This window comes from Limulus polyphemus, unplaced genomic scaffold, assembly GCF_000517525.1.
Source record: "Limulus polyphemus unplaced genomic scaffold, Limulus_polyphemus-2.1.2 Scaffold281, whole genome shotgun sequence".
Classification (NCBI taxonomy): domain Eukaryota; kingdom Metazoa; phylum Arthropoda; class Merostomata; order Xiphosura; family Limulidae; genus Limulus; species Limulus polyphemus.
Genome location: NW_013665891.1, coordinates 627,272 through 641,602, shown reverse-complemented (window position 1 = coordinate 641,602; position 14,331 = coordinate 627,272). Strand labels below are relative to the sequence as shown.

General features: G+C 32.2%; 2 protein-coding genes across 4 annotated transcripts in view; one reads left to right on the top strand and one right to left on the bottom strand.

Annotated features, from left to right (window-relative positions):
• Positions 1 to 1,862, top strand: part of LOC106457012 (protein ECT2-like) — an 81,923-nt gene extending 80,061 nt beyond the window's left edge. For both annotated transcript variants that reach the window (XM_022382825.1, XM_022382826.1), the window contains exon 23: positions 625 to 1,862. In XM_022382825.1, the coding sequence (XP_022238533.1) occupies positions 625 to 738 (114 nt within the window). In that variant the 3' untranslated portion in view covers positions 739 to 1,862. The remainder of the gene's footprint in view (positions 1 to 624) is intronic.
• Positions 1,863 to 10,882: 9,020 nt separating this feature from the next.
• LOC106457011 (cyclic nucleotide-gated cation channel alpha-3-like) overlaps positions 10,883 to 14,331 on the bottom strand; it is a 165,450-nt gene continuing 162,001 nt past the window's right edge. For both annotated transcript variants that reach the window (XM_022382823.1, XM_022382824.1), the window contains one exon: positions 10,883 to 12,905. In XM_022382823.1, coding sequence (XP_022238531.1) covers positions 12,094 to 12,905 — 812 coding nt within the window. In that variant the 3' untranslated portion in view covers positions 10,883 to 12,093. The remainder of the gene's footprint in view (positions 12,906 to 14,331) is intronic.

Genomic DNA, 14,331 nt, shown 5'->3' with positions numbered 1-14,331 from the left:
CTCTTAAGAAACATTTGATAACTATCTGGACATTATAAAGAATTCGCATGTGAAATTTGAAAATTATCTGATGCATAAAATTATTTTTAATCTTAAAATGAAAATTACTTTGCATGATAGATAGGCAACATGCAAAAAGAAAAAAAAGGCATGAGAAAAACATTGCTTTACAAACCTTAAGACTTTATAAAACAAATTATATTTTGCATATGAAAGCATTGTAGTGTTTATTGATAATCTGCCAAATTTTATTAACACTTGCTTGATAATTTAAAAGTTACAGCATGAAACTATAACCAGCACAAAATGGTTACAAGGTCAGTCCCAGGTACCAAGCCCATGCTGACAGAGTTAAGGGTGAAAATTTCATCAAAAAGCACATAATGAAATTTGTCATGTCTTATAGTATTATATATTCTTTGTTTTTTTGGTAAATGTGTGTGTGAAGTTACGTGAAAATAGAGAGCTGTACTTACCTTTTTAGTGTCTAACATTAATCATAATGTTACATGTTAAATTAACAGCATGTCAACAGTATACATTGATTTTGTATTGTGTAGTGTTTTAACAAATAAAGTACAAGTAGTCAATAAGATCTAATAGTCCTTTGCCTATTTTTTACAGGAACTTGGGAACTCATCTTTGGCAACTAGCACAGCCAGTCTTCCAGTGACTCCTATGTTAGGGAAGAAAGTAAAGAGTGCATCCTTGGGGCCTGCTACCAGTAAATACCTGTAATCAACTGTTTGTGCTTGTCTGCTATTTTTTTATAGTTTGTTTTGAAGTAAAAAACATTGCTGTCTTTTTACTCTGTGTATAAGAAGTCTCAATCTCTCAAAACAATAATTTTGAAATTTCATACAGCTGAAGCTTAAAAAATGAAGAGTAGTTACGGTTTTTTTAAAGCTGAAATATACTATGTTTGTGTATAATGAAATAATTGTGAATTTATAAAGTTTATGTTTATTGTAGCATGTTGTAAATTTAATTATTAATTATGTTCTAGAAAACCTCCTTAAATGTGCTCGTACAATAGAGATTTCAAAGAAATGTGGTTACATCATTATCTTCAAGCTTCTCGGTCTGATAGAAGTGTCACTAATTGAGTTAGGAAAGCGAGAAATCTTAGGTTTGAATAAATCATAATTAGCTGCTTAAAACAGTGGGAGACTGAATGTTTTACCCAGGAGATTCGTCTTCCTCGTAATATTGAAGATTAAGTTTGGCAACTAAATTATTTATACAGACACTTGTAGGTAATTGAGACTAGCACAAGTAATCTCTTGACGAGATCACTACAAGAATATAATCTTTGTTTGTGTGTATCCACACTAGTTATCCTTGTTACCCTAAAGACAGGTTTACTTTAATACTTAATGAGTAAAGCATTACTTCCTTCACACTGACATAAGCACAGAATTGCAGTGGTGAAGTTTACTTTTTATTTAAGTGTAAAGAAATATCTATGCGATAAGTGATATTCAGATGGACATTTATGTAATTTGTAGAATGTCTTGAGTTCAAAGTTGATCCTTCAAAATCAGAAAGTTGTTGTAAAATAAAAATGCACAAAAATATGTATAAATACTTTTTATAAAATTTCTTGTGAATTACTTATCTAAATAAACAATGAGCTTACAACATTAAAACAGTATGCCATATGGACAGGAGAAGGAAGTACACATTTTATTACATCAACCAGCATGAGATGCATATTTTAGATCAATTATAAGAAAAAAATTTTGTGAACTGAATGAACAGCAGTTCAACATCAACCACTGAAAACGAGAAATATTCACAGACTTTTCAAAAATCTGTATGATGATTTTGTGATATTAAAGAAAATGTGAAAATGTATTGTACTTATGGAATTTCGTTTTTGTTTTTTAAGTGTTCAATATATTTTCAGTTGTTTTTCTGAAAGCTTAATTATATTTTCAGTACATGATTTAGTCCTAATAACATATATATGTATATGTTAAACATTTTTTTATACTTTTGAGTTTCATTTCTTCAGACAAAATGTTGAAAGATGAAATAAGAAAATATTTTGCAAATAATTTGTTTCATCTTTAATGTATTTAACAAAAACATTAAATCTTGAATTATTTTTCCTTAGTGTTTAATGTACCAGGATAGCTTATTTTTGATTTTTGACAGTTAAGCCATTTTGTCTAATTTCCTTTTTGAAGTGAGATGAGCTTATAGTTGTTGTAGTCACTACTTACTTAGAAATTTCTTAGACCTACAGTTCAAATAGGTGGTTTATAGAGAGATTTGCTGAAGACCCACAATACCCCAGAAAACTAAATGGTTTTCAGACAATAAACATTTTTATATAAAATTAGTTTTCTGTGTAAATATAATTTGTGAATGTCTTGATAACTGTTGTTTAATCTGAAGTAAACCAAAAGAAATACTGACAAAATCTGTTACAAGTTTTTCACTTTGGAAAATGTAAAAAAAAAAAGTTTTTGTTAGCTGGTTTACATAAAGAGCATTAAAAGTTTATTTGGTAATAATTCAATTTCTGATGTTCTGATAGTATAGTTGAAAATTTTAATAAGTCAGGGTATTTAATCAGGAAATTAGATTTATGAGTTAAGATTCTGAAAAGTGGTTGCCTGACCTGTATATACAGTGAGTATTATCAGTAAACTGGTCTTATTAACTATGGTTAAAGATTGAGAAAAATGAACTGTTGAAATATAACTCAATCTTCAAATTACCGACTTATTTTTGTTCTGCTTAATACTGGTGTGTTCCACATATCTTGTCTCCTTGAATAATTGTATTCTTACTTGTCACAACATTCAGTTTAAAGAATTGACTAAAAAAAATGTTTGTAAACTCACCTACTCATTTTCTGTGTAAAAATACATAGGGTACCCCAGCAGTAATTAGTGGGATTAATTGTAATTTTGGGTGACACATTGGCCCACAAGCACTTTAGTGCGTAAATAATTCAGAAACATTTGTGTAAGAACCAGGTGGAATTTGTATATTTAGGGTTAACAGTTTAGTGAAAGGATGAGCAAGCTATACAGATTATAACAAGCACTTGTGTAAGACGTAGAGTAAAATATATAACATAATAGCATGATAGAATGGCTTAAGAAATTTAAAATAAAACACAGTGATCAAGTATAATTTTTGACATGTATTTCTGACACATTAATAAAGTTTACTAATGGATATATATATCAGTAAATTGAACTAATAAATGGTTAAATACGTACAATGAAATTGACTGATGTTACAGTTTTTATAAGTTTAGAAATATAATTAACTAGACTTAAGGTGTAGTTGTAATACATTATACGATTATATGAAAAGATATAGTTACTTAGAATAATTTTGTGTAGGTCTCAAAAGTGGCTCAGGTTACAGAGAAACGTACATTTGATTAAACTATTCATGTTTTACACTTATGAATCAATAGGACATTATGAAAAAAATATATAATGATGTGCAAGTCTGATAGTGGATAGGATCGCTGAGAAACGTACATTTAACTGATAAATGGATAGATATTGCGAAAACTTTTAAGATAGCTTCACTTATATAGTGGCTTATATAGTTTGTACACATGTGCATTCTTTATTTTGTATCTTTGTGGTACCAAATTTTTTAAGGTATACTAAGTTATATTCATTAACGTGTCACACATTAAGTTATTTCATATTATGGTTTAGTACATTAGTTGCGTCTGAATTCCTTGGTTTAAGCTTAAGAATGAAATAATCTTGAATATCTCGTGATTCTAATGAATACAACTGAAATTTGTAAACAATAGCTAAACCTTACTTATATCAACAATAACCCATACGTTCGTACCCAGTTAACTATCAATAACTAAACCTTACTTATATCAACAATAACCCATACGTTCGTACCCAGTTAACTATCAATAACTAAACCTTACTTATATCAACAATAACCCATACGTTCGTACCCAGTTAACTATCAATAACTAAACCTTACTTATATCAACAATAACCCATACGTCCGTACCCAGTTAACTATCAATAACTAAACCTTACTTATATCAACAATAACCCATACGTTTGTACCCAGTTAACTATATTTTCATTATGAAGTTGTCTTCTGTTTTCAGTATTGATGCTCTAGAATCGTATTTGAGAATTTAAGAATGAATTTTATTTTATATTTATATGAAAGTTTGACCAGAGTTTATAACAGTTGCAAAGATTATGAGCTACAGTATTAGAATACACCCACGCTCCTCAAGACACGGTTTGGTATTTCAGCTGCTGAGTTTGGAAGATTTTTATGGAAAAAATCTAAATGCAAGTTACTGCTAATTACATGTTACATTGATAAACAATTAGTGCCGTCCATAGGGTTTTTTCTTTTAATAATAAAATCCACAACTGAGTAGTTAAATATTTTACTTTACTTTCACAGCAAAAACCATTAATGGTGTGAACTTTATACGTTGTGAAAATTTTACAAGTTGGGTGAACATTCAAACATTGCGGCCTGGAGATTTAACAGGAAGTACGGTCAGACTATATTTCGCCATGTGTTGTGTGAACCGATATAGCACCAGTTCCTTGGGTCAGAACGTTCATTTTACTTAGTCAATAATATTAAAAGAATGCAAACTTTCATGACGACAGAGTACCATTTGAGAGCTTAGTATATAACGCATGGTTCTCTTGTTTGACAACATTTGGCGGTGTTCTGGTGTATATGGTTTTCTCGAAAAATTAATAAAAAATCTTTTGTCTACATATATTTTGCGTATACACGTAATATCGTGAGAACTAGGGAAAGTATACTGAATTTTAGGCTTATTTGTATAAATGTTTACATTCAGTTATGCAAGTTTTTGTAATATATATGTATATATATAGATGATATGCGGTTGTATAATTACCGCTAGATAGCGCTATAGACCAGAAACCTTTAACTGAAATAAATTTTACATATATATTAGGGGAAGCTTCATTATAACGTGGTAAAAAAATACTCGGAATTTTTTTTTAAACTAAGTCACGCTATACATTTCCATCAATCGATTGTATACGTGAAATGTGTGTGTGTGTGCACATACAGATCACAAAACTCTTAATATACACTCATCCTGTTTGCAACGAACATTGATTTACTCGTATTTTTTTTTCGTTAAGAAATTTGATTGAATTTTAGGCTTTATGCCTGAACAGACGTGATTTGCTGCTACAAATATTTCTGTTGTGGCAACTCGAAACCCGGTGGAATAAAAACACAGCTCGGGTGTCAAAAAAAAAGTGAATGAAAGTTATCATACCCGTGTTATATATCTGATCTTGATCGAAAGTTCAGTGTGGGATTTGGGTCTGGACAAGATCAGCAGCTGCTTGAGGATTTGTAAATTAAAAATAACATTTAAAATTAAAGTGTATTTCGTACTTTTATTTTCCGCAAAAGTGCAACAAAATATGTGATGTTTAGTACTTGAAAATAAAAGACATCCAATGTGACTTAATATTCGTGGCGAATAAGTCCTAAAACCCTCGCTAGTTGTCAGGATAGTAGTGGACTATAATTTTATAGCAGTTATAATGTGATTGATTGACATATTATCCTTTATTTTTACTCATGGATTCTTAGAATTATACCCTTCCCATGTCTTTCACGTGTACTTTTATAGATTATGAACTCTCTCAGTGCCAGGTTTATTTTTAGATTCTCACAAAAAAAAGAAATTTTAATATTTCATTACGTATTTAAATCTTGAATCTGGTAAACTTTGGGAAGCTTGAAGAGCAATATTCTTTCCTCCTGGGTCATATCTCTGTTTAAGGCTAAAACAAAGGCTATATATTATGTGTCCATGGTAGTGCTTATCAGGTAGACATCTATATGCCCACGACAGTAAAATAATTAAAGCCGGCGCTGCCAAAAATCGCAGAACTATGTTATTGTGAAACCGCGTAGTAGAAGTTTATTTTGACAATGTAAAACACAATAATGAAAACACTATTTACTGCGATTTTACGGGGTGTTCTGTTTATTTCAAAGTTCCGTATTAATATCGTGCTTGTGATGTTCACCGTAAGGCATAGAATATTTAGCTGATATCTTACAACATCTAAAGGAGAAACGATAGCTTACATACTGGCCAATTATTAAAGTGTCAAAGATTTTGTTAAAAACTTGGTACAGCCTGATAAATACTAGAAAGTTTAACAGGGTTAACAACGGTCTTGTTCTTGAATTATATGAAAAAGTTACTGATTTTACGTTTGCAAGCTATGGATCTGACTTCTTAACTTTGACGTAAATCGCTGTAGCAAGTCGTTAGTAAAAAAAAAAAAAAGTTGAAATGCGTGATGTTCCATAATCATGCACTGTACTAAGGGTTGATGCCCCCCAGTGGCACAGCGGTATGTCTGCGGACTTACAACGCTAGTATTCGGGTTTCGATACCCGTGGTGGGCAGAGCACAGATAGCCCATTGTGTAGCTTTGTGCTTAATTACAAACAAACTAACTAAGAGTTGATATACCCACTTTATGTATTTTCTTTAAAAAGATAAATGGTTATTTAGTCCGTCCTACCTTACCAGATACCGTGTGGTCCATTCTAAGCCAAACACGTTTTGAGAAATGCACTTGCATCGCTCTGAGAAAGATAATAACACCTCAGATTTTCTCTTAAACGACTTATGTAAATAATGTTTCAGCCAGCTTGATGAGTTGTGATATTAAACGATAAGCTCCGTCATTACCGACGCACAGATTCAAGTACTTTAAATACTTATTTTAAATCATTGTTGGGCTACTTAATAGGAAAGGTTTAAGATTTATTAGAAGTTTTACTTTTCTGTTTAATCATTCTTACTATTGTACAAGATGTTAGATACCAAACAACTTATTGTTAGTACGTAGTTTGTTAAATATACAGAAAGCCCAATCCTTCTGTGCGGTATATATTTTTTCTTTTCTTTAAAGATAATTCCGCTAAATGGTGGTCTGAAGTCTTGTTTAATTAATGCCTGTCACATAGTGCAGTGGGGATGATTCGTGTCTGCGGTTAGTTTTGTGTGTTCTTTACAGTTAATCTTTTGTACAGTATTGAGAAACATTCGTACGTATTGCTACCAGTCTATATAAAATAGGGTTGACATGGCCAGGTGGTTAGGGCTGTCCGCTCGCAATCAGAGGGTCGTGGGTTCGAATCCCCACCAAACATGCTCGCCCTTTCAGTGGGGGCGTTATAATTTGACGGTCAATTCCACTATTCTTGTTGGTAAAAGAGTAGACCAAGAGTTGGCGGTGGCTGGTAATAACTAGCTACCTTCACTCTAGTCTTTCACTGCTAAATTAGGAACGGCTAGCGCAGATAGCCATCGTGTAGTTGAGTGCTAAATTCAAAACAAACCAGATCCATTTTAATTATACTCCAAATATGTACTGGTAGCAATAGGCACGAATGTTTCTTAGTACTGTATAAAAAAAAAAGTAAGTAGCTTAGATCGTAAAGTACTTCATATAAGTGTTTCTAAACTTTGTAATAAAAACGTAAACACTTTTACGTAATAGAAGAGACGAGATGTGTTTCATAATCTTTATAAACAAGTGTATGAATCAATCTGAAAAGGAAAGTTAGGGAACGTTTTATCTTCCTGAAGTACGAGTAGAACTATATAGAAACTTTGTAGACTAAGGTTTTTACAATAGAATCCTATTTATTCACTCATATACTAGTAATTTCCCACATAATTTTAGCTTTACGTAGCACAGAGCTGAAATTTCAAGTTTAACGAAAGCTTGTCAATCTATCTATCAAACACCTGAAAATACCTATATCGGAGATCTATATATTGACATCAGAATGGTGATAATTTACATATTAATGCAAACGTAGAACTGTGATTATTGTCTAACACAAGCGATATATTTTACTTTCAATTTGAATTGGTTCTTATTCTGATAAAGTTCTAAAATTATTTTAATGTCATTCGCAGTAGGTAAACAGGAGTAGGCACTTAAAGATTAGTTACACTTTTCTTGGTAAAATTAAATCGAGGTAAAGAAAGAATACAAGTTTTATCGCTAACTATCCTTCAAGTTGGTAGCAGAAACATTCCGTTTTCGTAAGATAGATGGCGTGCAACTTCTAAGAGATACTCCCTGTATTAATGTTCCATTGATTATAGGACTGTTTTATTCAAGTATGTTTTTAAATATTGGACACTTTTTTATAATTTTTACGGTTGTAATAAGGTAGTTTTTACACGATTTGTTTGTATCTTGTGTGAAAACGTACTGGCAACAGTCCTGAAAGCATGTCTTTAAATTTCAGTTTTGATCACGGTAGTTACATATAGACCAACCTAGGCAAGTATATCTATTTCTGTACCATCTATCTTTTGTACACATATCTGCTAACATAAATATTAAATCTTGTAATGTAAAAGATTAAAGAAATGTATAGTCTATTAGGACTGTTCCTTCGACTTTGCCAATTTACAGCTCGAGACTATTAAAAAGTAAGCATATATAGAACTGCAAAGTTCGTTCAGGGGTAGATGCAAAGAGCGCATGTACTTCTTACGAACGTGAAATGGAAACTCTTTTACACAGTTTTAACAAGATACTGCAGCTTTATCCAGCAGTCATACAAGAACAAAATTGTGGAAATGTTGAACCTTAATGTTTACTGGTATTCAATTCCGTTTCTAATATGTGTGGGATATAATTACTATATCAACTGCAGCTGTGTTTGCATTGAATTGAAAATTGACTTTAATACACCACTTATGAAGAACTTGTGACACTTTTTTTTCTGTGTATGTAACAAAACTTTATATATATATCAACTTTACAAAGACTTATCAGCCACCTTATGTGCAACGATTCGTGTGTAGGAGTGGGGTGGTAAAAAATGACTTGAGTTGATAGGCAACCCTGTGAACTTAGCGCAAGCCGTATAGTGACGGGGAATGCGCATTATCGATTTTTCGATAGTAGTCGCTGAAGGGGTTCAAATGATTTCATAGGTCTGACACCATTATAATGATTTTGACTTCTACACAGTTGGGTGGAATGACTCCCTGACCTTGATTAGACTTGCCTTTATCGTTTAGGAGAATATAATGTTTGTTTATCGTGTAACTGGCACTAGCTGTAATATAATCTAATCGTTAACACCAACCACATGTCTCCATTTAGAACTTAGGCGTCCGACTGGTTAATCAAAAATTCGAATATTTTGAGTTCTTAGTTACACGTGTGATCTCAGTGAACGACTAGATTAATATAACTTTTTCCGCTGTTATTGATTATTTGATTTTATATTGTTCGTCATTTTTAAATACTTTTAACACGTTCTTCAGGAGCCAAGGGGTGTCTTTGCACTACAGTTTGTTGAATATTAAAAATAAGTTCAATCCGGGAACTCCCAAAGACAGTGGTTTTGGTCGTACCATTTCGAGACAAGTTTTCGTTTGTTAATTTATAAATTTTTAAATGAAATACAGCATCCTCAAGTCTCCATGCTAGTTAGTACTAAGGTCTACTCGCTGGGAGCAAATCCAGTATATATCAATAAGGCCACATTCGCAACATCATTAATTAAGCAATTGCCAACCTTTTATGCTTTTGCTATCACATTTTTATGGTTATATTTCAATTGAAATACGAACGATTTAACCTGCGATTCAGTAGGGAAGGTCGAAGCATAACGATAGTCAGCAGTAGGATGAGCAAACAAAAACACTTTGAAAGCACCTACAGGCATAATATTGTTGTTCATTTTCATTTCTGTAAACATATTTTTTGTATACACTAAAGAATTGAATTAAATGTTACAACTAAATGCAATAATGATTATATTATTCACTCCTGTTTTTTCTTAATCCAATTTGTAATCATAAGTTTGTCTACTATTAACCATGGATTTAGAATTGTTTATCAAAGACAAATAAAATATGGGTTATTTTTTATTCTTGAGCCAGAATAAATTACACTGTAGGGTATTTCTTTATGATTGGTTATAAAATATTTCATGGTTTTATAAAGTTTGCCTATTTTTTTTTAAATTAGTCTTAGACTGTTCGATACATAGTAGTACTAGGAGTGCTTTCAAATTAAAAAACATGTAGAGCATTGTATATTGAGTTTTTTGTCGCGTTTTTATGACATGTTGGTTTAGTTTCACGCTATATGAATTAGCCTTGAGTTTCATTAAAAAAGCAACAAAAAATTCAATTAAAAAAGTCTAAATTTGCTTTTCTTCAACTGGAAACGTGATAATCGTGAGACTATTTTACCTGATTGTGACAAAATATAAACCAGTGAGAATTTAGGTATGAAATAATACACAATTATTTTACCAGCAGTTAAGACTAACTTTTATGCTTCCAAGGCCGAAGTTGCACTGGAAGCCTAACTGTTACAAGTGTAAAGTAATGTTTCAGATTGATAATATCGTTAAAGTGTAAATAATAATTATACCTGATTTTGAACTGTGAGCAACTTAATAAAAATTACAATTAATTTACTTAACGTAGTTCACATCATAACAGTTATGGTTCATGAAACATGATATAAAAAACACCTAGACCACTACTAGGTTTCAAGCCCTGGTAATGTATGAAAGGTTTCATCGGCACTGTATATTGCAGATGTAGTATGGTTGGCATATTATTACATTTTATTATATAGTTTCACTTATAAGTTTTTAGGACAACTTTTTTGTGTTTAAACATAGCGTATGTTCAAAGCTGCACTAAAACAAGAACAAAAACAAATATTCTATTAAGGAGTATTTGGGGAAAATAAACACACACAAAACAAATTTTGCAAGGTTAAAATTAGATTTTTTTTAATCTTAGTATAAGAGGTAGGAAAGTTATGAAGTAATTCGAAATCGGAATCATCACACAAACACAAAAAAATCAGCTTTCAGTTTCAGTCAGTGTTCACGTGAATATGTTAGTATATGTTAGGCAAATTGCTTTAGACAGTATAATCGGATCTCATAAAGATGGCGCTTAATTACGCCGTATGTTATACAATCGGTTAAAACTATTATCCAAAATTAGCATTAATGTTATATCACAATTTTGCATGGTGAAAATTGAGAATGAAATACGCAATGAATACAAAAGTACAAAAGGAATGATAGATTTTACTTGCTGGGTAAATCAAATAACACACTTTGATATTAGTTCTACAGCTTTGAACTTACAGAGACCTAAATCTTTTGTTAATTTCTTCATTTAAATTTCGAGCTTTTTGGACATATAATAAAACATGCCGTATTGATATCAGAAATATAAACTTTTGTTTTTCATACCTTAGAACTCTCTGCTAGCAAAGATTTGCTGATTTATCTTGATTATGAAAAACCCCAAACCTTAAATATATATGATAATTATTCCTGAGTTTGTAGTGTTTTTGAATGACTTAACGATTATAATAGATACAACATAGTATAATCCATGTTTATAGATGGTGCATGCACGTTTACATCACGCATCTTCCACAGTTATACCTATAATGGGATTTTGGTTTCGGTTTAATAGAGTAAAATTTATGATACATAAGTAATGCATAATATGAATAAAATATAATTGAAACCTATACAATGGTTTAAAAATAACACACACACATTAACTCAGTATTTGAACAACCCTTCTTATCCTACAAATGTTATTACATTTGAATTGTAGATGTAAAGGATTGTCTAAACGACTGATGTTTTGGAAATAAGACTTGGCTTATGATTTTCTGCTGGCATACATTTTAGTATTGGACAAGCCGTTATTTTTATTTTAAAAAAGTAAAATGCAAGCACTAGAATATCAAATATGTTATTACTGGAAAAATTACGAAAGCTGTACGATAATATACGAAAATGCTACACATATTAGAGAGTGAAGTAGGCTTAACTCAACTTAACTCCGAATAGTTCCTTGCAATGCAGCATCTTTGTGGCTAACCCATTGGTAAAAATATGCATTTTTTTCTTGTAGATCATTGTAATTAATTACACACCGAACAGATACTTCATGGTTTTAGATATTAAAGATATATTAACAGTGTAGGCAACGTATGAAATACATTATCACGATATTTATATAACAGATTCTCGATTTCTTTCGCTGTCATCTTCACTCCCATTGCTAGCGCTACTAGCGCCTCGTCCAGTGCCACAAATTTGTAGCTCTATTTCGGCAAGCCTGTTTTCTACTTGCCATTGCTGCTGACTCAGTTTCATATTCAGGGAAGCATTCTCAGTTTCTAGTGTCACAAGGCGCTCTCGAAGACGTTTGATTTCAGCTACTAACGCTTCCTGGTGGTTTTCACGAGAAGTATTGACACTGATGGGGCTTACACTGCCACTACCTCTCAGCATCGGTGATGGAACAGAAAGGTGGCTCGAGTGGGATGTAGGACCACCGAAAAATACTTGGTCTAGACTGGCCGGGCTTAATGCTGAGTAGTCTGTAATAGGAGACACATCTAACGTGTTAGAAGCTGGGGAATGGACGAAGTAGGGTGAAGAAGGGCGAAGAGAAAGGAGATTTGCTGAAGACACTCCTCCAAGGCCCTTTTTCCGTTCCTTAGAAACGTTGGTAAAGAAAGAACGAGTGGGCGTCGGTTTCGGAGACTGAGGGGTGTGAATAATTGGAAGTATTGGCTCCAACGTCTTATGAGGCCTGATATCTGTTTCTGTACTGCTGCTTTTACTACTACTGGCTCTAGTTGTTGCTCGGACGCCACTTTGAGAAAGAGGTATTGTGGTCGTCTTCTGATGATCATCATCCGTTAGAAGATATGCAGCAGACGCGGAAGGATCTCGTGGCGCCACCTGCATTTCTTCTATTGGCACTTTGCCCCGAGATTCGACCAACCCCGGTGTGCTTCTGCTTCTTCCTACTGCAACTGTTAAAAATGAAAAACGAAACAGTGATTAATTTCTTTGTTTTTGTTTTCTTAGTGAGAAGGTACATGATGGTATACTTACACTTTGTCCACCGCGGGGAATCGAACGCCGGATTTTAGCTTTGTTAGTCTGTAAAATTTCCGTTGACCCATCGGGGGACAACCGTGATTAAAATTAAGCTATTAAAATATTAGTTATAAACATTATTGTTTTTGTTTTTTATGTAAAGTAGATAAAAATCTTTCTAAAATGAGAGCTTATATTTTTCTTAATTTAATGTTCATTTCGCTCTCAGTAAATCTTTGTTGTTTATCATACATATATCGAAAGAAGAGAAACGCAAAGGAGTCGTTAAACCCCGCCTGAATAGATGAGTCTACTAGTATTTATTTTGATGGAAAAAATACAGTGCATTTGACATAAGAGGACGGATATATATATATTTACAGAACATACATAATAAACCTAATCTGTAATTCACTGATTTGTAATACATTTCATGAAGCAATATATTCTTCAACGGAATGATATTTATGATGTATTCAATCATTCCTTTAAAAAAAAACGTTTATTTTACCTGTTTTTCGTATCTTTCGTAAATAAAATGCACTTTTTCTGCTGGGCCAGGTTGCTATATAAAACTAAGCAAAATATGAAACAGAAATATGTTGCAGTAAGAAAACATTCTACTTCCAACTAAAATCATATACTATTAAATAAACTTTTTTTTCTTATCGAAGAGGAAGCCTAGTTAAATTAAGTGGTATCAAGGTAATAATGATGAATCAATAAATGATTAAATGGTATGAGAATTATAATTTGTGTTGAAGCGGTGTCGCTGAGTTCTGTTGGTTTAACATAGACTTCGGATTTGCAATTAAACAAACTCACGAATTTTGAATTGCTCTTCTTCTTCAACTGAGCTAACTACCAAAGTTCTCATTCGCGATATTCCATTTTGTTGAAACGTGTCGTGCAATGCTTGATAAAGTCTAAATTTTCCAGGAATATGTTTTTTTGTACGAGTTAACAGATACCTAGTGATAGAGTATCCACACAAGAGGGCTGAAAATGTATAGATTAACTCTCATTATTATATAAAAAAAATCTGTTGATCAACAAATACTGTTTACAATAGCGTATTAATGAGTAAAAGCACAACTTGAAGTTTGCGTTAATCTCTTATGAGAAATGTAAAACACCATTGATTATTAATGAATAAATAAATAAATATAATAAAACATAGTCCAAAATACACTACTCTACCAAAAATACTTTGAATATAATAATGGCTGGAGACGGCTTGAATGGGTAATGAAGAATGTACCTGATGATGACAAAACCTTCGTCGAAACGTTAGTACTATTTACTAGTTATATGAAAGTTTTACTTTTCTACTTACCCTACTTCCTAAGACCGTCCTCC